The sequence below is a fragment of the Lepus europaeus genome, chromosome 6 (genome assembly GCF_033115175.1).
Source record: "Lepus europaeus isolate LE1 chromosome 6, mLepTim1.pri, whole genome shotgun sequence".
NCBI lineage: Eukaryota > Metazoa > Chordata > Mammalia > Lagomorpha > Leporidae > Lepus > Lepus europaeus.
The window spans coordinates 763,673-790,568 of record NC_084832.1 but is presented as its reverse complement, the minus strand read 5'-3'; the positions used below and the strand labels follow the sequence as shown (position 1 = coordinate 790,568).

General features: G+C 56.5%; 1 protein-coding gene across 1 annotated transcript in view; it reads left to right on the top strand.

Moving 5' to 3' along the window:
• CUL4A (cullin 4A) overlaps positions 1 to 18,993 on the top strand; it is a 43,044-nt gene extending 24,051 nt beyond the window's left edge. The window contains exons 9-20 of the mRNA XM_062193912.1: positions 8 to 75; positions 2,315 to 2,433; positions 4,487 to 4,679; positions 6,158 to 6,262; positions 6,752 to 6,862; positions 6,949 to 7,034; positions 7,262 to 7,369; positions 8,886 to 8,999; positions 11,078 to 11,183; positions 11,553 to 11,725; positions 16,784 to 16,936; positions 18,063 to 18,993. Coding sequence (XP_062049896.1) covers positions 8 to 75; positions 2,315 to 2,433; positions 4,487 to 4,679; positions 6,158 to 6,262; positions 6,752 to 6,862; positions 6,949 to 7,034; positions 7,262 to 7,369; positions 8,886 to 8,999; positions 11,078 to 11,183; positions 11,553 to 11,725; positions 16,784 to 16,936; positions 18,063 to 18,158 — 1,432 coding nt within the window. The 3' untranslated portion in view covers positions 18,159 to 18,993. The remainder of the gene's footprint in view (positions 1 to 7; positions 76 to 2,314; positions 2,434 to 4,486; positions 4,680 to 6,157; positions 6,263 to 6,751; positions 6,863 to 6,948; positions 7,035 to 7,261; positions 7,370 to 8,885; positions 9,000 to 11,077; positions 11,184 to 11,552; positions 11,726 to 16,783; positions 16,937 to 18,062) is intronic.
• Positions 18,994 to 26,896: the final 7,903 nt, after the last annotated feature.

The following is a 26,896-nucleotide window of genomic DNA, read 5'->3' as shown; positions in this document are numbered from 1 at the left end:
TGTGTAGGAAACCACTGATTGCTTGTGTGGAGAAACAGCTGCTAGGAGAGCACCTGACAGCAATTCTGCAAAAAGGTAGGTTCTCCCCCTTCCTGTCGGTCCGCCTGCGTGGTAACTCTTAGCTCGGCAGGAAGGGGAGGGCGATGCCCCAGAGGAGCGCGTCGGCCACTGGGGGAGACGTCAGCAGGTAGGAGAGACAGCCTGCAAGGCGACTGGGAGAACATTCCCTCTCCGTCTGGGGGCTTCGCAGTGGGGACGTGGGTGCACGCGCGCTGGGTGGGCTCCTGTGCCTGTTCACTCATTGTCCTCCTCGCTCTCACCGTGCGCACCCTGGCCTGTGGTTAGGAGCCCACTGGCGTATGGATCTTCATGGGGTCTCTTGAGTGGGCCACGCGTGCACCTCGGTGCCAGGGGAAGCCCCGTCAGCGTGACCTGCGCAAGCAGAGGACACTGTCCGCCCCTGGCCACTGCAGGAGGGCGCGCGTTGTGTTGATAAGTGCCGGGGTTTTGACATCGGTTCCCTTGCTATCTAAAAGGCTTGCTGAGAGCAGTTGCAGTGCTAGGGGTCGGGCGCTGGCTGCCGCCTCTGAGAGCCAGTTCAGTGCATTTGGAGCCCCTGGATCTCTCGAGGAGCAGCCCAGGACCACCCACATGCTGTAGTTTGGGTTCCGCCCTGCCAGATAATGCTGTTGTCTCCAGCGGGAGACTGCGGGAAGGAGCGTGAACTTTGCTCCTGTTACAGACAGCCATACTCCACCCCATGTAGTTATCTTTGAACTTGAGAACAACCCTGAGAGCTCCGAGTCTCCGTGGAATGAAAGAAGGGAAGGAGACGGAAGTTCAGGACGGAGCAGCCTGGTGGTGCTGTGGTCAGGCTGGTGCCCGCAGCCTCTGGTCGGGCGCCTGGTCCCAGTCTGGATGCTTCTCTGCTCCCACCGCACTGAAACTGCGTGTCAATGAGGTCTTCAGTTCACTGTCCATCCCGCAAGACCGGTGCTCAGAGTTGGCACCAGGTGTCATGAAAAAGAAGCCACTACAGAAAAAAAGAAAAAGACTTCAAGTCAACAGGAGAAATTCGCTTAAGTCATTTAGTGCATACTTGGATAAGCAGAATTGTTTCAAGAAAATCATGTATGTACAAATGATCCGAGTGTAGCTTAGAGAATCACAGACAGCTGGAGCGGTGGCCGGGGTGAGCCTCAGACGTATGGCCCACCCCACCCCACCGCCGAGCTGGGACTGGGAGGCAGTGTGGCTGGCGCACGGCCTCTGCCCTGGCCCAGTGACTGCCTCTCCACTGGAAAGGCAAGAAAAGTCTTCCACGAAAACTTTCCTGGTTGTGGTGTAGCTTTAGGAAGTGTTTATTGTTTTTATTTTTTCCGTTTATTCAAGACGTCCCATCTGCTAATTCACTCCCCAGTTTCCTCAAAATGGCCAGGAAGGGCCAAGCCAAAGTCGGGAGCCTAGAGCACCATGTGCATGGGTGGCAGGGACCCAAATGCCGGAGCCGTCAGCACGGACTCCCAGGGCGAACATCACCGCGAGTCTGGTATTGGGAGTGGAGCTGGGCCCAACCGAGGCTGCCACACAGGATGTGGACATCTTAGCCACCAGACCAGATACCCACCCTGGAAAATATCCAGATATCTACAAGAATAAACCTCAAATAGATGCTTCGAATAAATATTTCAAAATGTCTGATCATAAATGTTTGGAGGCCAGCGTTAATGGCACAGTGGGTTAAGCTACCACTTGTGATGCTGGCCCCTCATATCAGAGCTCCACTTCTAATCCAGCTCCCTGCTAATGTGCAGCCAAGGTTCAAATCTGTGGACCCCTGCACCCACATGGGAGACCCAGGTGGAGTTACTGTCTCCTGGTTTCAGCCTGGCCCAGCCCTGCCTGTCCCAGTCACTTGGGAGAGTGAACTAGCAGATGGGAGAGCTCTGTGTCTCTCTCCATCACTCTGATTTTGAAATAAATCTTTAAAAATAAGTGGCTTTATTATTTGATGTGCGAATCGGCTGGAAAATCAAGTGGGTTGGTTTATCTTTAACCATGACGTTTTCCGACTGACGGACTAAATCAGAAATAACTTGGAACCACGAAACTGCCAGGGTGAACAGCTGGTGTGGACGTTCTGGCGTGCGTCTCCCAGCACGCTCCCGAGCAGTGAGGTGGAGCTCAGAGGTTTAACCAGACTGTCTGGCCTCTAGAAATACATCTCCAGTCGTGCGTTGCCTGTGTGGGGGCGTGTGCTGTGGCCCTCCGCGGAGTCACTGCCCTGATGTGCTCCTGTGGCTGCTCTCTCTAGGTCTCGACCACCTGCTGGATGAGAACAGAGTGCCGGACCTCACGCAGATGTACCAGCTGTTCAGCCGCGTGAAGGGCGGCCAGCAGGCACTGCTGCAGCACTGGAGCGAGTACATCAAGGTGCGCAGGGCTGTGTGCTGGGGCCCTGCCCCGCCCTGGCCCCTGGCCACTCTGCACTCCTGCCTCCTGCCGTCTGCAGTTCTGTGCTCTGGGGCCCTGCCCCACACCCTGGCCACTCTGCACTCCTGCCTCCTGCCGTCTGCAGTTCTGTGCTCTGGGGCCCTGCCCCACGCCCTGGCCGCTCTGCACTCCTGCCTCCTGCCGTCTGCAGTTCTGTGCTCTGGGGCCCTGCCCCACGCCCTGGCCGCTCTGCACTCCTGCCTCCTGCCGTCTGCAGTTCTGTGCTCTGGGGCCCTGCCCCACGCCCTGGCCGCTCTGCACTCCTGCCTCCTGCCGTCTGCAGTTCTGTGCTCTGGGGCCCTGCCCCGCCCTGGCTGCTCTGCACTTCCTGCCGTCTGCAGTTCTGTGCACTGGGGCCCAGTCCACACCCTGGCCGCTCTGCACTCCTGCCTCCTGCCGTCTGCAGTTCTGTGCACTGGGGCCCAGTCCACACCCTGGCCGCGCTGCACTTCCTGCCGTCTGCGGTTCTATGCACTAGGGTGCAGTCCACTCCCTGGCCGCTCTGCACTTCCTGCTGTCTGCAGTTCTCATGCCACAGGATGCATAGATGCTTCAAAAAGTTCATGGAAAATGAAATTAAGTTTATTTTGGTGCAAGAAAAAATGTTGCAATCCAAGCATAGTTCGATCATAATATGCATTTTCCAGGAACTTTTTAGAGATTCTTCGTAGGGTAGACAGCAGTTTTCTGTCTGTCCAGATCACCTGTGGGAATGTTTGTGTTTAAAATACATTAGCACTTGGAAGAGGATCTCTGTGAACGCCCACCTGGAGAACCGGGCCCTGACGGGCAGCTGTTTGCTCCCGGCGCTCTGCCTGGGGTCTTGCCCGGCCGTGTCCTCGTGCCTTTTCCACAGAGGCTCCCTCCCTGCCTCTGCTCGTTGTGCCCGTGTTCTTTATTTCTCAGCAGTCTTTGAATCTAGGTGAAGTTAGGACTTCCTGCTTAACCCCAGGGTGGGCCTGTCAGTCCCGCGAAGTCGTTTGGTCTGTCCTCGAAGTACAAGCAGGGTGACTTTGAGGTGGGTAGTGCTGTGTGGCTGTGAGTGAGGTTCTGAGTGTCCGCATGGACCGAGGATCCCCGCCCCACACATCTGTATGTCAGCTGGCGTGCACAGTGCGGCCTCCATGCAGGGGCTTCTCGTGTTCATGTGTCCTGCTCAGAGGTGCCATTCCCCAGGGAGCAGGCCGCACCCCTCGCAGCTTGGACGTTCTCTGTCCTGTTGGCCCCACAGGAGGGTTCCAGGCTGCCCGATGATGAGTGCCAGCGAGGCCTCTGGTTTCGATGCCGGAGAGAACAGACAACATCACCAGAGATTGCCCACCAGCAGCCGTCCTGAGACGTCCTTGCATACCCTAGAGTCCATCTAGGAAAGGCTTTCGAAGTGACAAGACTTACCAGGGTTTAGGGATGGCAGCAGTGAGGGAGGGAGTGGAGCGTTTAAGGCCACAGAGGGGTCCTGGTGCCGGAGTGTTTGGTGTTCTGTGGTCTGACAGAACTGCAGAGTGGATAGATGAGTGACAGGGCTGTCTACGAATGGCAGGCTGTGTCGCGTGTGCAGCCCGGAGGGGAACAGCTGTGTAGTCAGCAGACGGCTGCCCTTGGGGCAGAGGCACACAGAGGTCCCTGCTGCTGCTGCCGCACGTGGGTCTGAGCTGCTCAGTGGCGAGAGAGGAACAGAGGCCCAGGTGCTTGGGCCCCTGCCATCCACGTGGGAGAGCCAGGTGGAGTTCTGGCTCCTGGATTTGGCCTGGCCCAGCTCCAGCCACTGGGGCCATCTGGGGAGTGAACCAGCAGGTGGAAGATCTCTCTCTAACTCTGCCTTTCAAATAAATAAACCTTTCTTTAAAATGTAGGCTTCATTTGTGAAATTTTTAAATTACTCTGTGTTTAATACCAAGAGTAATTATGTTAAAGTGTGCTGACGGTGTGCTGGCCGAGGAAGCACTGTCTGGTGCCCTGCCTGTGGGTGATGGGCACCTGTTTCCCCTTGCAGACGTTTGGAACCACGATTGTCATCAATCCTGAGAAGGATAAAGACATGGTGCAGGATCTGCTGGACTTCAAGGACAGGGTGGACCATGTGATCGAGGTGTGCTTCCAGAAGAACGAGCGGTTCATCAACCTGATGAAGGAGTCCTTCGAGACGTTCATCAACAAGAGACCCAATAAGCCTGCAGAGCTGATCGGTAGACAAACACTTCCAGACGGTTCTCTGATGCGGGAGAGCAGGGCAAAGCTGGGGGGGGGGGGGGGGTAGGGAGTCTTACTAAGACATGCGCACGCCTGGAGATGTGTAGGGATTCCATAAGGCCGGGTACACTTGGAATGGAGTGAAGAGGCTTCACTTCACAGAAGAGGAAGGGGGTGGTTTGTGTTTCCTTGAACGGAGCTGATTTTGTAAAAATTAGCCTTAATTCTCCAACTTGATGGATCTGAGTGATTTCCATTTAGAAATTGGACTGTGAGGTGGGCATTTGACTCTGCAGTTAAGACGCCGTGGTGCGTGTGTGCGTCCCATATCAGAGCGTCTGGGCTCGTGTCCCAGGTCCACTACTTCCTGCTTCAGCTTCCTGGGAAGTGATGAATGACGGCCCAGGGACTGGGATCCCTGCCGGTCACATGGGAGGCCAGATGGAGTTCTGGGCTCCTGGCGTTGCAGGCACCTGGGAGGTGAACCAGCAGGTCAAAGGTGTCAGTCTCTGTCTCTCTGCCTTTCAAATATATTTTAAGCAAAAGAAGAAAATAGGTGGGGTTTATATCTGTTACGAGGCCAGTCTTGTCTGTCTGTAGATGATACTTAACACAAAATATCCTTACTCTCTTTGTGTCCTTTCATCACAGGATGGCATTAGGTGCGATGGCAGATGATAGCATGTTTTAGGGTATCTTTTTAAAAAGTTACCTTAAGAGACTTTTAAGTTACCTTTTGTATAACTACTTGTTATAATATCAAAGTAATAGTTCAGATTTTGTGGACTTCTGAGACGGTAGAAGTTTTTAATCTACAGGCAGGCAGAGGCAAAGATTAACACGGTGATACAGGAGTCTTATATGGTAGAACACGGAGCTCAGTAGTACGTTTTCCTTGACTGTGTTTGTGCAGAATATAACATAATAAGTCTTCAAAGACTAATGAGATCAACAGAAGAATTCACCAGGCAGCTGTCTCTCATGCCGCTTTCTCTGTGGTTGCTCCCAGGGGGCTTTGGGACATTGTGGCTTCCATCTCGTGAGGGCTGGGGTCCCCTCAGACACCTCAGGGTGGCTTGCGTGGGCTCAGGAACAAGCCCAAAGCAGGCGAGCCCCTATTCTGCAGCGTCCCCTTGGTTTAGCCAAAAGCGGCCTTGTGCACGTTCTGGCCTTGCAGCGTCCGCAGCAGTGGCGTGTCCCCACAGCCACGGTGCGTAATGAAACCCAAGCAGGCTGGTGGTCGCTGGCACCTAAAGACGCCTAAACCTGCTGTGCCAAAATCCCGCTCTTGCCTTGTTAGTTTTGGGAAGTGTTTACCTCACATGACTTGAAAGTTCCTGTCTCTGAAATTCAGATATTGGCCTTTTTGTCATAGAAAAGTTTCTGGTAGAAATTAGAGATGTTCTGTGCTTCCGGCTTGGACTGTACACTCCAAATGACTGTTTTCTGGGTTTCTTACACGTTTACTCTGCAGCCAAGCACGTTGATTCCAAGCTGAGAGCAGGCAACAAGGAAGCCACAGATGAGGAGCTCGAGCGCATCCTGGACAAGATCATGATCATGTTCAGGTTCATTCACGGTGAGGAGCTGTTCGGGTGGGCGGGCACTCGGCCGCTGGACAGCCGCGTCCCGCGTTGCGGTGCCTTACTGCGGCCGCCTGCTCGTGCGGACCCCAGGCAGCAGGTGGTGGTGGCCACAGGGCATGAGTTCTCGCTGCCCACCTTGGAGACCCGGATCGAGCTCCTGGTTTCAGCTTTGGTCTGACCTGATCGAGCCCCAGCCGTGGTGGGCATCTGGGGATGAACCAGTGGGTGGGAGCTTTCTCTGTCTATCAAATGATAAGTATATCATCTTTTTAAATGACCCATATCCAGCCCTGTCTTTTCATTTGGGAGTTTAACCCGGGAATGTGTGTGTCCATGGAGCTGGTTTGCATCCAGATGTGCAGCTGGAGTGTGACTCACTCGAGGTGTGACTCACTGGAGGTGTGACGCACTTGAGGTGTGACGCACTCGAGGTGCAGCTCCCCTGTCCTAAACGGTGCCTCCCTCTCATCTGTCGTAAACAGGCAAAGACGTCTTTGAAGCGTTTTATAAAAAGGATTTGGCAAAAAGACTCCTGGTTGGAAAAAGTGCCTCAGTGGACGCCGAGAAATCGATGCTGTCCAAGCTGAAGCATGGTGAGCACGGGGCGGGCCGCGCCCCTGCACGCACGGGGTTGCTGCGCGGCCCCCACCCCCACCCTCACCAACCCTTGGCCTTGCAGAGTGCGGGGCTGCGTTCACCAGCAAGCTGGAAGGCATGTTCAAGGACATGGAGCTCTCCAAGGACATCATGGTGCACTTCAAGCAGGTGAGCGCTCAGCACATTCAAGGAACTGAAATCCAGAATGGCAGAGAAGAGGGGCCCTAGACCTGAGTGACCCAGGACTGCCCGGGCGCGGACCGCGGCTGCCTTCCGTGGAACGCGCTCCAGGGACCACAGTGAACCCTCCCACCTCGGGAGCTGCACCGCTTACTTGTTTCTGACCATTGTTCTGCTGGTGTCTGACGGGATGGCTTTATCCGGTGTGTTTTTAGCACATGCAGAATCAGAGTGACCCAGGCCCCATCGACCTCACCGTGAACATCCTCACCATGGGCTACTGGCCGACGTACACGCCCATGGAGGTGCATCTGACGCCAGAAGTGAGTGCTGGGTTGTGTGTGTGAGCAAGAGCTGAGTCGTCACACAGACGGTTGTCCCTGTGGCCTGGGGAACAGCGCCAGAGTGACCGCCATCTCTGCCCCTTGGGGACAGCGCAGGCACTGTTCTGCCGTGGCACTGTTAGCCTCTCCCGGCCTTGCAGGTGGAGGCCCAGTCCCACTGAGTTAACACCCAGCATGGCAGGCGAGAAGGGGGGGGCCCTTGCAGTGTGGAACCAGGGCAGAGACGCCACCAGCACCTGGATCGGGGACTTCCCGCCTGCAGAACTCCTGACGGTGGCAGAGCCCCGCACTGCAGGGCCGCGTGAACCACTGTGCCGTGAGGGGGTGGGGAGGGTGTCCACACACCAGGGGTGCGTTCCCTCGCGCGTCTGGCGGCTGGAAGTCGGCAGGCACGGCCTCGGTGGGGCTGGTTCTGTTACTAGAGAGCCGTTGCTTAGAGTTCTCAGGTGAGAGACAGTAGTGCAATGAAGAGAGCTCACCGGGCAGACCGGGCTGGCAGCTGAGGACCCCCGAGTTGTTATGGCTGTTGGTGTGGCCCTGGTTTCTCCCTCTGCAGCCCGGGTGTGAGTCTCCCAGCACTTCATAGTAGCCTGCTTGTGAAGAGCAGAGGGGCTTCCCCTGCGCTGCCCCCAGAGAAGGGGCTGGGCGTGGCCAGACTCCGACGTGTAAATGCTGGCTTACGTCCTGTCCCGTCCCAGAGATCCCATTTTCCTTTGGCTCCTCGCGTACACGTAGGCTCCTGTTCATCCAGCCACCTTGCCAGCTCCTTCCGAAGGGCCTTGGAGGAACCCACCAGGCCCGTCTGTAGCTCGGGGGCTGTGGCGCTCCTGTGTTTCTTGGCTGACAGACACGTCCCTCCGTTCCCAGCCTCCCTGTGTGTGTGCATCTCTTACACTGACACCAGCCGTGGGGTGAGGGCCCACGCTACTTGGTGCAACCCCATCTAAATGAGCTCTGTCTGCAGAGATCCAGTTGCCCAGTAAGGTCACATTCTGGGGTCCTACGTGGTCATGAATACTGGGGGACACTGTCCAACCCGGTCTAGCTAAGGCAAGTGAGAAACTTTGTTGAGTATTTAAAAAGAATGAGAGAAAAATTAACCCAGGAAGAAATAGTAACCACACGGCACTTCCTGTCTCAGATCAGGAGCAGCACCAGGGGCACAGGATACAGGAAGTGTGAGTCGAGACCAGGGGCGGCCTCTGCACAGCTGGCCACGGTCTTCAGTGCACCGTGACTGTGGCTGACTGCGGCGAGCCAGCTGTGGGCCGGAGCTCACGGATGACCACCCTCTGACTGGTACATTCCAGTTCAAACGAGGTCCCAGAGGGGACGGGAAACCCCGGCATCCAAGGATAGCAAGTGTCTTCTCAGGGAGTACAGGCCAGAGGAAGAGCTGGCTGTCAGGGAGTGTGGCAGGGGAAGAAGTAGCTGCACGCGGTGCGGTCCAGGGTGGTGGTGCTGGGTGTAACGCTCGCCGTCCGTGCCCTTGCAGATGGTTAAACTTCAGGAAGTGTTTAAGACCTTCTACCTCGGGAAGCACAGCGGCCGGAAACTTCAGTGGCAGACGACTTTGGGACATGCTGTTCTCAAAGCAGAGTTTAAGGAAGTGAGTTTTTGTTCATTTCATTTACTCGGTAAAGTGAATGGTAAGGGGTAAGTATTCCACCCAGAAAACCCAAGATCCCCATCAGCAGAAAGCCGGCTTCCTAGCAGAGAAGAGCATAGCATGTGCAGCCCACCCAGGGGGCCGGCTCCCAGCCGCTGCCCGAGCTCCCAGCCCGGCCGAGGTCCCAGCCGCTGCCCGAGGTGCCAGCCGGGCCAAGGTCCCAGCCTGGCCGAGGTGCTGCTGAGGGAGGACGGTACCCTGGTGAGCTTTACGGTTTGTCATAAAGCTCATTCCAGCACTCCTCTGCCTGCGACGTCCCACGGGATGAGTGGGAGTTTTCCGTGCAGTGCTTACCCTGTACTGCAAGGGAGGGACGCGTGTCGCAGAACACGTGTGGGAGAGGCTCTGATTCTTCAAATCAACCGCGCTAAGCACAGGCGTTGTTACATTCCTGCCTCACAGAGCTGCTGTAATGCGCTCCTCTGTGTTGTCCTATAAATTACACGAACATGTGTGTGTGGTATTGTTGTACGGGGTCGTATACGTAAAACCACAGAGCCCAGACCTTCAAGTGTGGGGAAGTTAATTTCTGTCATCCCAAGCTCGTCCACAGTTAAACTCGGCCTCTGTCTCGCCTGCTGGTAGCTGTCCCCACACATGCCTGGGTCTGCTGGAGCCCCCAACACGGCCTCCTTGGCCCTCGGTTGTCTGCGCAGAGCGTGGAGCGTGCTCACCAGTGCAGGCTGGGATGCAGATGCAGGCAGCCGTGGGCACTTGCTGCCCAGGAGCGGTCCTGCCATAGCCTGGGCTCAGGGAATCGATGACCCATGTGTGTATTTTGTGGTTTTACATTTTTCTTTAATTTACTTTCATTTGGAAGGCAGAGAGAGGAAAAGCGCCCATCTGCTGGTTTACTCCCCAGTTGTTTGCAGTGGCCAGGCTGGGTCAGACCGGAGCCAGGAGCCAGGAGCTCAGCCCAGGTCTCTCATTGGTGGCCAGGCTGGGTCAGACCAGAGCCAGGAGCCCAGCCCAGGTCTCTCATTGGTGGCCAGTCTGGGTCAGACCGGAGCCAGGAGCCAGGAGCCCAGCCCAGGTCTCTGACATTGGTGGCCAGGCTGGGTCAGACCGGAGCCAGGAGCCAGGAGCCAGGAGCTCAGCCCAGGTCTCTCATTGGTGGCCAGGCTGGGTCAGACCAGAGCCAGGAGCCCAGCCCAGGTCTCTCATTGGTGGCCAGTCTGGGTCAGACCGGAGCCAGGAGCCAGGAGCCCAGCCCAGGTCTCTGACATTGGTGGCCAGGCTGGGTCAGACCGGAGCCAGGAGCCAGGAGCTCAGCCCAGGTCTCTCATTGGTGGCCAGGACCCAGGGTGCGCAGTCGCAGGAAGCCGGAATCAGAGCAAAGCAAGGACTCAGACCAGGCACTCCTGCCTCTCTGCTGGTTCACTCCCCACATGGCTGCTGTAGCCAGGACTGGGCCAAGCCAAAACAAGGAACCAGGAGCTCCCGAGACTCCCACGTGGGTGACAGAGGTCCAAGTGCCTGGGCCATCCTCCACTGCCTCCCCAGCACGTTAGGGAGCTGGATCGGAAGCAGAGCAGCCAGGATTTGAAGTGGCATTCCAGGACAGGATGAGGGTATTGCAAGCGGCACTTGACCCTGTTACGCCCAGAGCACCTGCCCCTGTTCCGTCGTTGGACAGAGGTGTCGAGGTTTTTTGCCAGCTGCCCCTCCCTTCCTGTGCTGTCACGGAGCCTCCTCGGCCTTGTGCTGGCTTCAGTGAGAGGACCCCGCTGTGCTCGAGAGTGGAGGGGAAGGGGCCGTTGCGTCTGGGCGCCGGCTTCCGGCAACCGTCATTCCCTTCCAGGCCAGCAGAACTGATGAAAGGTTTTTACTGCAAACTCCAAGAGAAGGATTTCTAGGACTATTCCTAATGATCACTGTATTTTACATTCTGTAATGTAGTTTCTTCTCATTTGGTATGACGAGTAAGTTCATCCCCTCAAAAAAAGTTGGAGAGCAAAAAGCAGAGCAGGTTGTGGGCTCAGGCGTAGCTTCAGCTGTGACGCTCTGTTCTCTCGAAGGGCAAGAAGGAGTTCCAGGTGTCCCTGTTCCAGACGCTCGTGCTGCTCATGTTCAACGAGGGCGACGGCTTCAGCTTCGAGGAGATAAAGATGGCCACCGGCATAGGTAGGCGATGCCACGAGTGCACCGCCCGCGGCACTGCTGGCCACACTGGGTAGCATCATTTCTTTTCTGCGTATTTGTTTTTATTTGAAAAGCAAAGAGAGGCAAACAGTGATCCTCTGCTGCTGGCTCACGCCCCAAATGCCCACAACAGCCAGCTGGGGCCAGGCCTGCGCCGGGAGCCCAGAACTCCAGGTCTCTCACGAGGGTGCCAGGACCCTCACTGCTGCCTCCCAGGGCCGCGTCAGCAGGAAGCCGGATTGGAAGCGGAGCTGGGACTCCCCAGGCCCTCGGATGTGGGATGCCCACTGCCCTCCCCAGAGGATCCCCTGCTGTCTGATGCTGACCCCTCCTGCCTCTGCTTCCCTCCAGAGGAGAGCGAGCTGCGAAGGACGCTGCAGTCGCTGGCGTGCGGGAAAGCGCGGGTGCTGCTGAAGAGCCCCAAGGGAAAGGAGGTGGAAGACGGAGACAAGTTCCTCTTCAATGCAGACTTCAAGCACAAGTTGTTCAGGATAAAGATCAATCAGATTCAGATGAAGGAAACCGTATGTATAGAGTTTGTCTTCTGGCTTGTGCTGTTCCCCAGGAGGCATTGGTCTCGGGGTGACTTCTTCCCAGACTGCTCCTAAAACAGCCGATGAGAGCTTTCTGGCCGTAGCAGCAGTGCCAGTCCAAGGACACAGTAGTCCCTGCTGATCAGGAGGCCACACACACAGTGCACGGCGCTGCCAGAGCCCAGCACCCGGTCCCGCTGCTGCACACGTCAGATGCCCCTGAGCCCCAGCCTCAGGCGGGGCCGTGTCTGTGTGATTGTCGCCAGGTCCCAAGTCCAGAAGGGTGGGGACCACTGCCGCTGCCGCCTTGTCCTCCTAAACACCCAGTCTAGACGGGTGTGCGCAGGGGCCTTGTGGAGTGCTGGGTTCTGTGTAGACGCTGTGTCTGCCCCCGCCGTGCTCCCCTGGGCAGGGGTGTGCTCACCCGAGAAGAAACGCAGGTCACAGGCGCACACTGGGCGGTGGCACCGGGCATGTGAGTGGTCGTCTGGGACGTGTTCAGGGGTTAGAGGTCCCCGGCTTGGCCAGGACACGGGAAGGAAACGGGTTCTTGTGTGGAAAGCTGTTTCATAATTGTGGTTTTATATTCGAGAAATTACTTTGTCATATGAAATGACAAGAAGTTTTGGTTTCCTTTTGGTACATGTGGCCTACAAAACCCGTTAAACTGGATTTTCTTTAATAGACAAGTATTCACATTCTCATTAGCAGAATTCATACTTAAAATTTTTTTAAATGAGAAATTGAATGGATCAAATACTGATCTTACTCACATGTCTTGTGAAATTACTTTTTTGTTTATTTTTTAGCTTTAAAATTTAACAACTTTTAACGTTTTGCCCTGTTCACTTCATATGTACACATGTGCATACACATGTAGACACACGTGCACATCTCTGTGCCACCTCTCAGGTGGCTGAGGAGAGGGAGACGCGCAGGCAGAGCACAGACAGGTGTGAGGGCAGAGACCCACTCTGTGCGCTGCTGCCCATTTATCCAAACCCACAAGTGCAGCACCAAGGGGACAGCTCTGGGCGACAGCCAGGCGGCGGCCACCGCGACACGTCGGGGAGCATCCGTGAGAAGCCAGGCGCATGGGAGACCTGTCCTCTCACACATCCTGTGTCTGTGTCCCCTCTCACACATCCTGTGTCCCCTCACACGTCCTGTGTCTGTGCCCTCTCTCACACATCCTGTGTCTGTGCCCTCTCTCACATGTCCTGTGTCCCCTCTCACACGTCCTGTGTCCTCTCTCACACGTCCTGTGTCCCCTCTCCCACGTCCTGTGTCTGTGCCCTCTCTCTCACGTCCTGTGTCCCCTCTCACACGTCCTGTCAACCCTCTCTCACGTCCTGTCTCCCCTCTCACACGTCCTGTGTCTGTGCCCTCTCTCACGTCCTGTGTCTGTGCCCTCTCTCACACGTCCTGTGTCCCTTCTCACACGTCCTGTGTCTGTGCCCTCTCTCACATGTCCTGTGTCCCCTCTCACACGTCCTGTGTCCTCTCTCACACGTCCTGTGTCCCCTCTCCCACGTCCTGTGTCTGTGCCCTCTCTCCCACGTCCTGTGTCCCTTCTCTCACATGTCCTGTGTCTGTGCCCTCTCTCACATGTGTCCCCTCTCTCACGTCCTGTGTCTGTGCCCTCTCTCACACGTCCTGTGTCTGTGCCCTCTCTCATACGTCCTGTGTCTGTGCCCTCTCTCACATGTCCTATGTCTGCCCTCTCTCTCACGTCCTGTGTCCCCTCTCACACATCCTGTGTCTGTGCCCTCTCTCACACGTCCTGTGTCCCCTCTCACACGTCCTGTGTCTATGCCCTCTCTCACACGTCCTGTGTCTGTGTCCCTTCTCTCACACGTCCTGTGTCCCCTCTCTCACACATCCTGTGTCCCCTCTCACATGTCCTGTGTCCCCCTCACACGTCCTGTCTCCCCTCTCACACGTCCTGTGTCTGTGCCCTCTCTCACACGTCCTGTCTCCCCTCTCACACGTCCTGTGTCTGTGCCCTCTCTCACACGTCCTGTGTCCCCTCTCACACGTCCTGTGTCTATGCCCTCTCTCACACGTCCTGTGTCCCTTCTCACACGTCCTGTGTCTGTGTCCCTTCTCTCACACGTCCTGTGTCCCCTCTCTCACATGTCCTGTGTCCCCTCTCACACGTCCTGTCTCCCCTCTCACATGTCCTGTGTCTGTGCCCTCTCTCTCACGTCCTGTGTCCCCTCTCACACGTCCTGTCTCCCCTCTCACACGTCCTGTGTCTGTGCCCTCTCTCACATGTCCTGTGTCCCCTCTCACACGTCCTGTGTCTGTGCCCTCTCTCCCACGTCCTGTGTCCCTTCTCACATGTCCTATGTCTGTGTCCTCTCTCACACGTCCTGTGTCCCCTCTCACACGTCCTGTGTCCCCTCTCACACGTCCTGTGTCCCCTCTCTCACGTCCTGTGTCTGTGCCCTCTCTCACATGTCCTGTGTCCCCTCTCCCACGCCCTGTGTCCTCTTTCACACGTCCTGTGTCCCCTCTCTCACGTCCTGTGTCCTCTCTCACATGTCCTGTGTCCCCTCTCTCACATGTCCTGTGTCCCCTCTCCCACGCCCTGTGTCCTCTCTCACACGTCCTGTGTCTCCTCTCACATGTCCTGTGTCCCCTCTCACACGTCCTGTGTCCCCTCTCTCACATCCTGTGTCCCCTCTCTCACGTCCTGTGTCCTCTCTCACATGTCCTGTGTCCCCTCTCCCACGCCCTGTGTCCTCTCACATGTCCTGTGTCCCCTCTCTCACATCCTGTGTCTGTGCCCTCTCTCTCACGTCCTGTGTCCCCTCTCTCACACATCCTGTGTCCCCTCTCCCACGCCCTGTGTCCTCTCTCCCACGTCCTGTGTCCCTTCTCACATGTCCTATGTCTGTGTCCTCTCTCACACATCCTGTGTCCCCTCTCACACATCCTGTGTCCCCTCTCACATGTCCTGTGTCCCCTCTCTCACGTCCTGTGTCCTCTCTCACACGTCCTGTGTCCCCTCTCTCTCACGCCCTGTGTCCTCTCTCCCACGTCCTGTGTCCCTTCTCACATGTCCTATGTCTGTGTCCCCTCTCTCTCACGTCCTGTGCCCTCTCTCCCACGTCCTGTGTCCCTTCTCACATGTCCTATGTCTGTGTCCCCTCTCACACATCCTGTGTCCCCTCTCACACGTCCTGTGTCCTCTCTCTCACGTCCTGTGTCCTCTCTCACACGTCCTGTGTCCCCTCTCCCACGCCCTGTGTCCTCTCTCCCATGTCCTGTGTCCCTTCTCACATGTCCTATGTCTGTGTCCCCTCTCACACATCCTGTGTCCCCTCTCACGTCCTGTGTCCCCTCTCTCACGTCCTGTGTCCTCTCTCACACGTCCTGTGTCCCCTCTCCCACGCCCTGTGTCCTCTCTCCCATGTCCTGTGTCCCTTCTCACATGTCCTATGTCTGTATCCCTTCTCTCACACGTCCTGTGTCCCCTCTCTCTCACGTCCTGTGCCCTCTCTCTCACGTCCTGTGTCCCCTCTCTCACGTCCTGTGTCTGTCATCTGTGCCCCCCTGTGACCTGGTCTCTGGCGTGTCGTGTGCCCCTGCTGCAGACTTGTAAGGGGAGAGGGTGGTCAGCCGTCTCCTGGGGCTCGCTGTGCCCTTTCTCTCTCTCTCTCTCTCTCTCTCTCTCTCTCTCTCTCTCTCTCTCTCTCTCTCTGCCTCTCCTTCTCTCTGTGTAACTCTGACTTTGAAATAAATAAATAAATCTGTATAAAAAATAAAAACAATCGCGGGCTAAGTCCCTGTTGGGGAAGCGTTCAGTCTTGTCCAGCAGCAGTTGCCAGCCGCACTTTGCTCCAGGTGAGGTGGGAGCGGTGCAGGGCCCGTGCTGTGATGCAGCACGCAGTGGTTAAACCACGTCCTGCACCCACGTGGGAGACCAGGAGAGTCCCAGCTCCTGCCTTCAGACCGCCTGGCTCGCGCCATTGCAGCCTCCTAGGGAGTACACCAGCTGGTGGAGATCCGTCCATGTCTGTGTCTCTGTCTCTCTCTTTTCTTCCCTCCCTCCCTTTCCCCCTCTTTCCCTCTGTAGCTCTGCCTTTCAAATAAATAAATCTCAAAAAGAACACGCAGTGCAACTAGGCTTTCTCCTTGTCCTGTCTTCTGGATGAAGGGTTCCTTTGACAGTGTGATGGCTTGGGGCCTGCCCCGTCCTGAACCCCCCACCCTCACTTCAGCTGCAGACCCTCATAGGTTAAAGCTCTTTGTGGTATTCGCTGTCTGCTCCCAAGAACTGCTCCTCATCGTGTGTTTAAGTCAAGAGCGATTGTAACTAGACGATGGCTTCCCCGCTGGGCCAGGCTGGCTACACACTGACTTGGCAGCTACACCCCTGGGCTCCTGACGCCGGGCAGAGCTCGGTCTTCGGAACAGATCCTCACGGCCATTACGCTTTGCTCTGTTTTGTGTTGTGCTGATAGGCGCAATCTATGATATGTAGAATTGTTGCATATTTGGGTTGTTTTTTTTTTTAAAGATTTATTTATTTATATGAAAGAGTTACTCAGAGAAGGAGAGGCAGAGAGACAGAGTCTTCCATCCACTGGGCACCCCCCAGTTGGCCACAACGGCCGGAGCTAGGCTGATCTGAAGCCAGGAGCCAGGAGCTTCCTCCGGGTCTCCCATGCAGGTGCAGGGGCCCAAGGACTTGGGCCATCCTCCACTGCACTCCCAGCAGAGAGCTGGATCAGAAGTGGAGCAGCAAGACTCGAACTGGCATCCATATGGGAGCTGGCACTGCAGGCGACGGCTTAACCTGCTATGCCACAGCACCAGCCCCAAATTTTTGCATATTTGTAATAATTTGAATTTTATAAATTACTTTCTTTTGGTTTAAGAGATTTGCTATTCTAGAAAGCTAGCTTTTATGGGAACAATTCAAAACGCATAATAAAACAGGACTCATCTTGAGTCTGTCCTCTCTCCGCGTTTCTCGTGAACCTCGACCCTCTGAAATCACGCTGAGATACATTTTCTCCTCCTCTTGTTTTTGTCCAGGTTGAGGAACAGGTCAGCACCACTGAGCGGGTGTTTCAAGATCGACAGTATCAGATTGATGCTGCCATCGTCAGAATAATGAAGATGAGGAAGACTCTGGGTCACAACCTTCTGGTTTCTGAGTTGTATAATCAGCTGAAGTTTCCGGTCAAGGTGAGCGGTGCTGTGCCAGCAGCCGTCCTGGGGCCCCGTTCTGGGGCCTCAGTCGGTGTGCTGGTGCAGACGTGCTGGGGACCGGGCTCTGTCCGGCGTGTTCCACTGGCTCCTATTTCAAGAAGCAAGAGTGGATGTGACGTGGGTGTCTGGGCAGACTTTTCTCGGCGGTGCTCCGGGGTTGTGAGGAGATGGCGGTGAGAACTCCTCATCTGCAGGTGGCAGCCACAGAGCGTCTCAGCTCTGCACCCCCAGCGCCGGCAGTCACTGCCCTGCACGTGGGACACACGCAGGCAGGGAAGCAGGAAGGAGACCCAGCAGGTGTGCGGTCCGCCCGGGAGTCACGAGCTCTGCCTGCCACCAGCTCGCAGTCCCCCGGCCCTGTGCTGTGGGACCTGGGGACACCGCGGGACAGCAGCCAGTGCTTGAGCCCTGTGCCCGCAGAGGTGACGTGCGTCAGCGTGAAACACTGTCACGGCTGTTACTCTCCTCCCCCACGCCAGGGCCGGTGTCCGCTCTCCTCTGCCGGCCCAGAGGCCTGACAAGCAAACGCAGGGCTGTGTGGCCAGCCCGGCATGCAGCTGCCCGAGCTCCTGCTCTGCCTTTAAGGGAACTGCGTTTCCCACTGTGTCTTAACCGCGTGGCCCGTCACTGCAGAAGCGGTGGCCTGTGGGAAACTCCCTGTGGAGGGAGAGCCTTGCTCGTGCACTCACATAGGTGCTTCCGAATGTGGTGGACTGGGAGGTGCGTGGGTGGCAGGGGCACTTGGAGTTGGTACCATGTGGTGCAGAGACAGTGAGTGTGGTCAGTGAGTGGTAACAGAGCCAGTGCCCAGGGGCGTGGTCCTCCCACACTCGCCTGGGTGCGTGGGGCCTCCCCTGCTGTGCACGCGCCGCTGAAGGCAGGGGCTGTGTGCGCTCCCGCTCCCCCGGGACACCACCCTCTGAGGGCAGAGATTCTCTTAGGCAGGAAACTGCATTCTCTGAGCGCTACCTGGGTGTGCAGTTAGAGGGACGCGTGCATGGTGCGTGTGCACTGGCAGTGATTCTGTGACACCATCGCGTCACGTGTGAGTATCGGCACGTGTGGCACCCCACTGATCGGGGACTCTGCTTTGCTTTTTCAGCCTGGAGATTTGAAGAAGAGAATCGAATCTCTTATAGACAGAGACTATATGGAGAGAGACAAAGACAATCCGAACCAGTACCACTATGTGGCATGACGTCAGCCGTGTCTGCGCTAGAGAAACACTAGAATGTATCTCCAGAGCAATGGGCGCCTCCACGCGGCTCCGGGACTCTGCTGGAGCCAGCTGTGGGCCCTGGAGGAGACGGGAGAGCGCTGGTTCTGGGCTGTCCCCCCAGGGCTCGGGTCTCCAGACAGCATAAGTATCTTTTCCCCCTCTGGTTCTTTTAGGCATTTAAATTGTTCCTATTGCTTTGTGCAGACTGAGACGTTGGTTAACGGCGGCCCTCAGAAGGTCGTGTTCCTGGGGCAGGAGCTGCGTTTGCTTTGGTTCTGTGTGTGTGGTCACGAGTGCGCCGAGAAGACCCTACATGCTGCATTTCGCTCTAAAGATGCCTGAGGTGTTCCTGAAGCCACGCCCCCTCGTGTTCCACCGGCCGACCAGTGATGCAGCCGCAGCAGCCCACACCTGTGTGTTCTGTTTTTCCAAACGTTTCAGGCTTTTTGACTGGATTCCTGAAACTTCAGGCGAGGTCCGGGGGCTGGGCGTGGGGCCGCCAGCACCTTCAGTCCCGCCCAGCTCCGTGCGCTGTCGGTGAGGGCCTGGGGGCTAGTGTGCTGGTGTGTTCATTCTAAGATTGAGTCTAGCAGTCCCTGGTTTTTGGCATTGGGGAAACTGCTGTTTGATTTTTTTAAATTGCAGTATTTGTATGATTACTATAATAATAAAGTCAGGTTTGGTTTTTACAGTCCTGTGCAGGGGCAGCCCTCGTTCTCTGCTCTACCACTATTAAAGTTTTCTAGGAGACTTGAAGTCTTGACATTGTGAAACAGAAGTTATTTTGTCAAAGATTAAAAGGCTTTTGTTGGTATCTGGCTACGTGTGTGTGTGGGTGTGTGTGCGTGGGCGTGTGTGCGTGCGCGTGCGTGTGCGGCCCAGCAGCTCCCTGGAAGCTCCGTGGGGGTGTCAGTGTGTGACTGTGATCACATTTCAGAGTGCTTTCTGTTTGACATAAGCGCATGTTTCACTTTGATTAAAAGCTACCAAAGGAACCTTGATCATGGTATAAGTATTTAAAGCAATATTTTCTGGAATACACCAAGTTTATATCATTTGATTTTGTGGTAAATTATTAAAAGATTCTCCATTTTTGAAACATGCGTGTTTAGGATATGACATCCTTTGGGTTCCCATATTAAATCCTTATTCTTCATTATTTCTATATTTGTAAATTTTTGTTTATGAATTCTGATATGTGGTCTGGGAGAGACCAGATAGACTTCTATTTCTACTTCTTCAATTTTAAGTTCACTGTGTCTGGAGATTGTTCATGTAATTTATGTGGACTGACTTCGAATAGTCTAACAGGCCTTAAAATTGCAGTAATAAACTCTGTGGTATGCAAATGGCACGCTCCTCGTACCTCTTCAGCCCGTGCCCCCCGTCCCCAGGGCGCCAGAAGCAGGGACGCGGCCCGCTGCTCATTCAGTGCTTGTTACGGGTCGGCGGGCACCGGGAGTCGCTGGCGAGGCAGGTGCACAGGAAAGGAGAGGGAGAAGCCGTGAGAGCCGTGACGGAAGGAGCGGGCCGCTCAGTCCCCTGTACGCCTGCAAGGCAGGGCACCGCCACGAAGGTGAAGTGACCGTGTGAACGGCAGAGGCCACCTTGCTCGGGCCGGGGCCCACCACACAGGGCAGGGCTGGGGTTTGGTTGTGATGGTGACCGTGTGAGGGGAGCTGCGGGCTGAAGAGCTGGGCTGCTCAGGGCCGCGGCAGGGCAGACCAGAGAGCTGAGGGCCGAGTCAGGAGGGGTGTCCAGTAGGGGTCCCGTGGGGTGGTCAGGACAGGGCTGCTGGGCCCTGGGGAATCAGGGAATGGACACGCCCTGCCCAGGGTGGAGCAGGCCAGGACAGACCCCAGTTGCCCCATCGCGGGTGTGGAGGAGGTCAGTGTATCGGGGGCACGGGCAGCGGCCCGGGGAACAGGCTGCCTCCAGAGACACCACAGCCGAGCAGGACGGGCAGCCCGGGCAGCCCGGTCTGGGGTTTGCAGGGATGCCCGCTGTGGAGCACCCCGGTGCTGTCCGTGGCAGGAATGGAGACGCACGGGTGTGGCGTGTGGAGGGGCTGCGGTGTGTGTTCACATCAGGAAGATAGTGCAGCCGACCTCCCAGGAGTGGGCTGAGTGCAGGACTGGTCACTCCGTGGCCTCGCGCTGTGCGTGTGTGTGTGCATGTGCTAAGTGTGTACTTGGTCTCTTCTTGCATCCGAAGCCTTCTTGGGTAACGTCCGCGGCCTGAGAGTCTTCGCCACAGCTCCTGCCCACTGCCAGCTGCCACCAGCCACTTCAGCAGTCCCCTCTGAGCTGGACAGAGACCTCCCCGCTGCCCAAGGGCCTGCGGTCATCAGCCTTGATCGAGTGATTGGGTGTCCACCAGCCTGACAGGCCAGCACAGGGACCCAGTCACACCCCCGTAACGGCGTGGACGGCCCTTGCCCCTGCTGGACTGCTAGAGAGCCTCTGTGTGAAGACGTTCTTAACTAAAAACAGTTACAAACTAGGAAGCAGCAAAGCCGCCGCAGCTGGGACCGTCTAAGGGCCCGCCTGGGCTTCCTTACGTGGTAACCGACGTTTTCCCACTGCCGATTCTTGACCCAAGTACTGCCAGGCGAGATGAGACGAGGGCCACGCTTTCCCGTGCCGCCCTGCCTCAGCGTGCTGCCAGCTCTCGTCGGATTATTTGGATGTGTAGACTGAGATTCGTCACCTCTACTGACCAAGTCACCCTCGACCCAGGACATGTGACTCCACACTCTGCAACCCAAAGAACGTTCTCAGAACCCACACGAGTGAGTGCCAGACATCGAGACATTTTATGTTGCCTTCTATTTGCACCATGGCGTTTTTGTCCTGCGTTTTCACTTTTGATGTATTTGACAGGCAGACAACACCATGCACGGGTCCACTCCCTGAGTGCATGCAAAAGCAGGAATGAGCCAGGCTGAACAGAGCCTGGACTCAACCTGGGTCTCCCATGTGGGCGCCAGGGACCCAAACACTGCACCAGCAGGAAGGGTACAACAGGACGTGTCCAAGCTTGCCCAATATGGGCATCAGAGCAGAGTTCAGGACGAGGTGACCATGTGGGCAGAGGCCGCTGTTAGAGCTTCAAGGTGACGAGGCTAAGAGCACAGAGCTGAAAGCTGTGGAGAAACAGACACACGCTGTCCGTGCCCGGGAAGAAAAGTCTGTTTGCCCACGTGGACAGATCCGCACTCTGTGGTCCAGTAGCCCAGATGCTGTGACACTGCTAATCCCTAAACCTGTGTGGGTAGTAACAGCGGCCTGCAGACACACCCGGCTATCCACAGGAAGACCTGGACACAGCTCAGAGCAGCTTTCTCTGAGACAACCAGGAACCTCAGGTGACGGGGCAGGCCCAGAGCGCTGGAGTGAACAGGTGGCACGCTCGATGGGGACTCCCTCATACATGATGCACAGCGGGCTCCAGGCACGCAGCACACACGGCACGAGCTGCCATCTGCATGGGCATCGGTAACAGGAAAAGCAAGTGCACAGAGACAGGAAGTGGCCCAGGGGACCGGCCCTGGAACTCTCCTGGGTCCTGATCCAGCTGCCAGGTCCGTGGCTGTATACCATTGTCAGAATGGGACACCCAAAATGGGTCACGCATGTGAGAGCCCAGGGTGGGCTTGGGCCTGGCCCAGACCTCACAGCTGCATCCTTTGTGGAGTGAACCAGCAGATGGAAGCTCGCTCGCTCTTGTGCTCGCTCAGTGTCACTCTGCCTTTAAAATCAATATTTTTTAAAAGGTAAAAAAAAAGGACACGTAGGGCCCTTTGGCGTAGCTCCAGCTGCTACATGAACAGGCGAGGAGCCCTCAGTTCTTCAGCCCAGGATGTCACGTGGGGACCACAGCCTCAGCCGTCGTCCTTAACTAACGTTTCTGTCCTGCTCCTAACCTCTCCTTTGCTAGGTGGCCAGGCTAACCACGGCTTACATCACACATCACACCCTTGCCCTTCTTCCTCCTGTGTCATCTGAGCACGGTGCCCTGCGGTGTGCCCTGTTAGAGTCCTGGAGCCATTGTTAATCCACCACCCCCAGGATCCGGTTGACAGCATTCCATTGTTAAAAAGAACAGCGCCTGGTTATAACTGTGTGTGTGTGCGTGTGTGTGTGTGTGCACAGTGGAGACCAGAGCAAAACAAACCACGCCATTTGGACACTTCTCTTTAAGGACCAGACTGAACCTTTAAAATCTGTATTTGTCTTATTTGAAAGGCAGAGGAGGTGGGGGGCAGAGACTCCCATCTGCTGGTTCATTCCTGACATGCCAGCACCAGCCAGAAGCTCAATCTGGTCTCCCATGGGAGTGGCAGGGACCCGAGTACCTGAGCATCATTTGCTGCCCAACAGGGTGTGCGCTAACAGGAAGCTTGAATCGAAGGGGCCAGAACTGGAACCTAGGCGCTCTGAACGGGACGTCGTCCCAAGCAGCGCCTCAACACTGAGCCACAAGCCGGCCCTGCAACTATTTTTTTACATCTGCTCTCTTAGAAGGTAAAAGTTTTGGTTCTTTTTTTGTGAGAAGGTTCCTTTTTCATAACCTTCTAAAAACAAAACTTTGTGGTTTAAGTGCTTCAAAGAAATCCATGAAACATGCCAATAACAGCATTGCACTCCGTGTGAGGGCGGCAAGGGTTCCCAGAACCACTCCTGGAAGATTTAGAAAAGGTCATTTAGGGGCCGACCCTGTGGCAGAGCCGGTAAAGCCAGCACCTGTGGCGCCGGCCTCTCACAGGGGCACAGGTTCGAGTCCCAGCTGCTCCACTTCTGATCCGGCTCCCTGCTGACGCACATGGAAAGCAGCAGCAGTGGCCCAAGTGCCTCAGCCCCTGCACCCACGTGGGACCTCTGGACGGAGTTCCAGGCTCCTGGCTTCAGCCTGGCCCAGTACCGCCTGTTGCAGTCATTTGGGGAGTGAGCCAACAGATGGACGATCTCTCTCCCTGTCTCTCCCTCACTCTGTAACTCTTTCAAGCAACTAAAGAAATCTTTAAAGAAAAACAAACACAGGTGTGTAAAGGCTGGGTGGTCCCAGGAGCTTTGGGAGCTGCGGGTTACAGGGCAGACATGGTGAGGTCCAAAAGCCACCCACAAACGACACGTCCTCCAAGTGGCACCAAGGAGGCCCAGTCCCAAGATACGAGTCTCTCAGTGGGCAGACCCCAGCTTCCTGAGGAACAGGCGCTTGTCCAAGAAGCAGAGCGGGAAGCCGGAGTTGTGCCGATCTGAAGCCAGGAGCCAGGTGCTTCTCCTGGTCTCCCATGGGGTGCAGGGTCCAAGCACTTGGGCCATCCTCCACTGCCCTCCCGGGCCACAGCAGAGAGCTGGCCTGGAAGAGGAGCAACCGGGACTAGAACCCAGTGCCCATAGGGGATGCCGGCACTGCAGTTGGAGGATTAACCAAATGAGCCATGGCGTCAGCCCCATCTCTTTCTACAGTTGTTGTATGATGGGAATCTCGCTTTTTTCTCATTTGTATTGATCTCACTTGGAAACTCTGTCTTCTGTCTTTCTGACATTCCTTTGTCAGAGTCACTGAGTCACTCCCATAGCTGAAGAGAACACTGCAGAGCAAGCGAGCTGGGCCCTGAGGCACAAGGGCAGCAAGACAGCCTCTGGCCACCCTCACTTCCTCCTGGGGCCCAGCGTGCGACGTTCTCATCGCCCGTGGTCCCTTCCGGTTTGAGGGACGCCGAGCTGAGAACGAAGAGGTCCCTGCGGGCAGAGTGTGCACGGCCCCGGGCACCACCCACCACCACCTCCCGCCCGAGACTGTCACTCCCTGGGGAACAAACAAGGTATCCTCACAAATGTTTACGTATTTCAGCAAAAGATGAGGGCGAGACCATGCAAAAATGGACACCGTTATGTAAAACATTAGAGCCAGATGACAGTGTCTGTTAAAACCAGGCTCTGCACCCTGCAATACATGGGAGCGCTTGGGTTAGTCGTGGGGCACGGGACACAGTGACATTTACCAAGAGCACATATTCGCAGAAAACAGGGTGGCAAGACTGCCCTCGGTAAGAACTGGCTTTTCCCTTTCTCTACATGTCCCAACTTTCCATTACGAAAGCTAGGGTGCTCACTCAAGACGCTCGGTGGACCTGGCTCAGGCTGGACATGCTCAGGTGAGACTAGGGCGGGTGTGGTGCCACTGCGCCGCCCGCTCCCCCTGTCCAGGGTCTCTAGTCCAAGTGCCAGCACAGCCGGCAGGCAGCAGGCGATGGCCGCCACCCACACAGGAGCCCGGATGGAGCTCCTGGCTCCCGCCTGGCCCAGACCTGGCTGTTGAGGCCCTTTGGGGAGTGAATCAGCGGATGGAAGGTCAGTCTCCCTCCCGTTGCTCTGCCAAACAGACAGGTACATATAGATAAGTAAATGCACCCTCAGCAATGAGCGCTGGTGCGACTCCGTCCCTCACGCTGGAGCTCACTGTTGCCAGCTTCCTCAGGGCGACCTGGCCCAGGACCCCCGTCACGTCAGCTCTCTCGTGCCCTGGTGTCTTCGGGCCTGTGAGTGCCACGCTCCTGTTCCTGCAGGTCCACCTGTGTCTCTCAGGGTCAGGTGGGGACACACAGTGTGTGCCCCGTGGGGGAGCGTGTGGCTTCGGCAGGAACCAATGCTGGTGATGGGACCGGGGACGGGGACCTCCCTGGGCTGGATGTGTACCCCAGGGTCCTCTCCACTACCACGTCAGTCCCTGATGTTATAGGCTAGGTTGTCCCTAAATTAATTTTCCAACTCTTGTCTCTACTTAGAGAAGAATTCTAAATAGAGGCCCAAACACGGCATGCAGTGTGCTGAACTTTCCTTACAAAGTGAGAAAAACACACAGGCCCATTAGGGCCTTTTTAAGGGAGAGTGGGGCCAAAGGACGGGAATTATCACACCTGCTGGGCTCGTCCTGAGTCCACGTGGAGGAGGGCACGAGCTTCTGTTCTTCCAGCTTTGTATGTGCTCAGAACAAGGGGAGTGTTCACGTGGCACCACCCCCACGTCCTGGGTGAGAGGAGGTTCCTCCTGGGGAGGGGTCCCCTGACTGACAGGTAGGTGAACATGGCAACCCAGAGCAAAGGGGGTGCGGCTTCCACTCATGAACTTTCTGTTATCTATCTAAGCTGTCCCACATCACCAAGACTACCCAAACACGTCTCTCGTCAGACGTTCGGCCCCTGGGGGTGGGACGCAGGTTTCCAGGTCCCAGTCCCTTCCATGTTAATTGGAATTTTCTGTCACTCTCTTCTTTTGCTCCCCCCCACTCCGTTAAGATTTATCTGAAAGGTAAACTTAGGGCACACACAGGTGAGACAGACATTCTTCCACCTGCTGGTTCACGCCCCAAATGGCCCCTACAGCCAGGGCTGGGCCAGGCTGACGCCGGAGCCTCAGCTCCATCCGGGTCTCTCACATGGGTGGCAGGGGCCCAAGCACTTGGAGCATCATTGCTGCGTCCCAGACACACACGAGCAGGGAGCAGAGGACTCCGATCAGGTACCGGAAACGATGTGGGTCCCACACCCGTCCACCTACTTTTTTTTTTTAAACATTTATTTATTTATTTGAAAGGCAGAGAGAGAGAGAGAGAGAGAGAGAGAGAGAGAGAGAGAGAGGTGTCTTCCACCCACTGTTTAACTCCCCAGATAGCCACAACGGCCAGAGCTCTGCAGATCTGAACCCAGGAGCCAGGAGCTTCTTCTGGGTCTCCCATGCAGGTGCAGGGGCCCAAGGACCTGGGCCATCTTCCGCTGCTTTCCCAGGCCACAGCAGAGAGCTGGGTTGGAAGTGGAGCAGCTTGGACTAGAACTGGTACCCATACAGGATGCCAGTGCTGCAGGCGGAGGCTTTACCCGCTGCGCCACGGCGCCAGCCCCCACCTACACCTGCTTTTCACACACACGTGTTCACAGAGCCATCTCAGAGCCCGCCCGGGCAGTATGCCAGGACTAAGTCCTTCTCCGACCTGTAACTTCCTCCTTTCGCTGACGGACCTGCCAACGACCACCGTCTGCCAAGTGTGTGTGCCTGTGCACCCTGGGAAACCCCAGGTCGTCTCAGAACCGCTCACCCCACCCCAGACACACGCTTCCGTCAGCGGTGCTGCGCGAGCTCTTCCGCCTGGAAGAGCTATGCTGGTCCAAAACGGCCTCGCTGACAAAGACCGTTCGAGCCACAGAGAAGCAGAGCTGCCCTCTCGCTTCTCAGCCTGAAGACAGAACTGTGCCTCTCCAGGCGCTGGCGGCAAAGCAGCCCCGCGCCCTCTGCACTTTCCCTCCCGGGTGCCCGACTGCGCCCCTCGGTCCTGTCCTCCGCTCTGGGCCACTTGTGCGCTGGCAGACGCAGGGCTCCCGAGGCATGCAGGTGTCGCAGGACAGACGCACAGCCGCGCCGAGCAGCACGTCTATGCAAAATGACTGTCTCTACCATTTCTCACGGAGAACCGTAATTCAGAGCGAAAGGGAGGAGTGTTTACCCCAGGTTCGCGCCGTCAACCTTCACCTGATTCCGAGAAAGGCAGGGGGTGGGGTGGGGGGAGAGGGGACAGGGAGGGGGCCGCTCCCACAAGTGCCTGCGGCAGGAACCCCAGTCCCCGAGCCTCTCCCGCGGCTCCCGGAGTGATCACAGCGACCCGCGCCCGGGGCCGAGCCCGCCTGCTCCCCGGAGCGCGCCCCCGCGTGTGTTCTC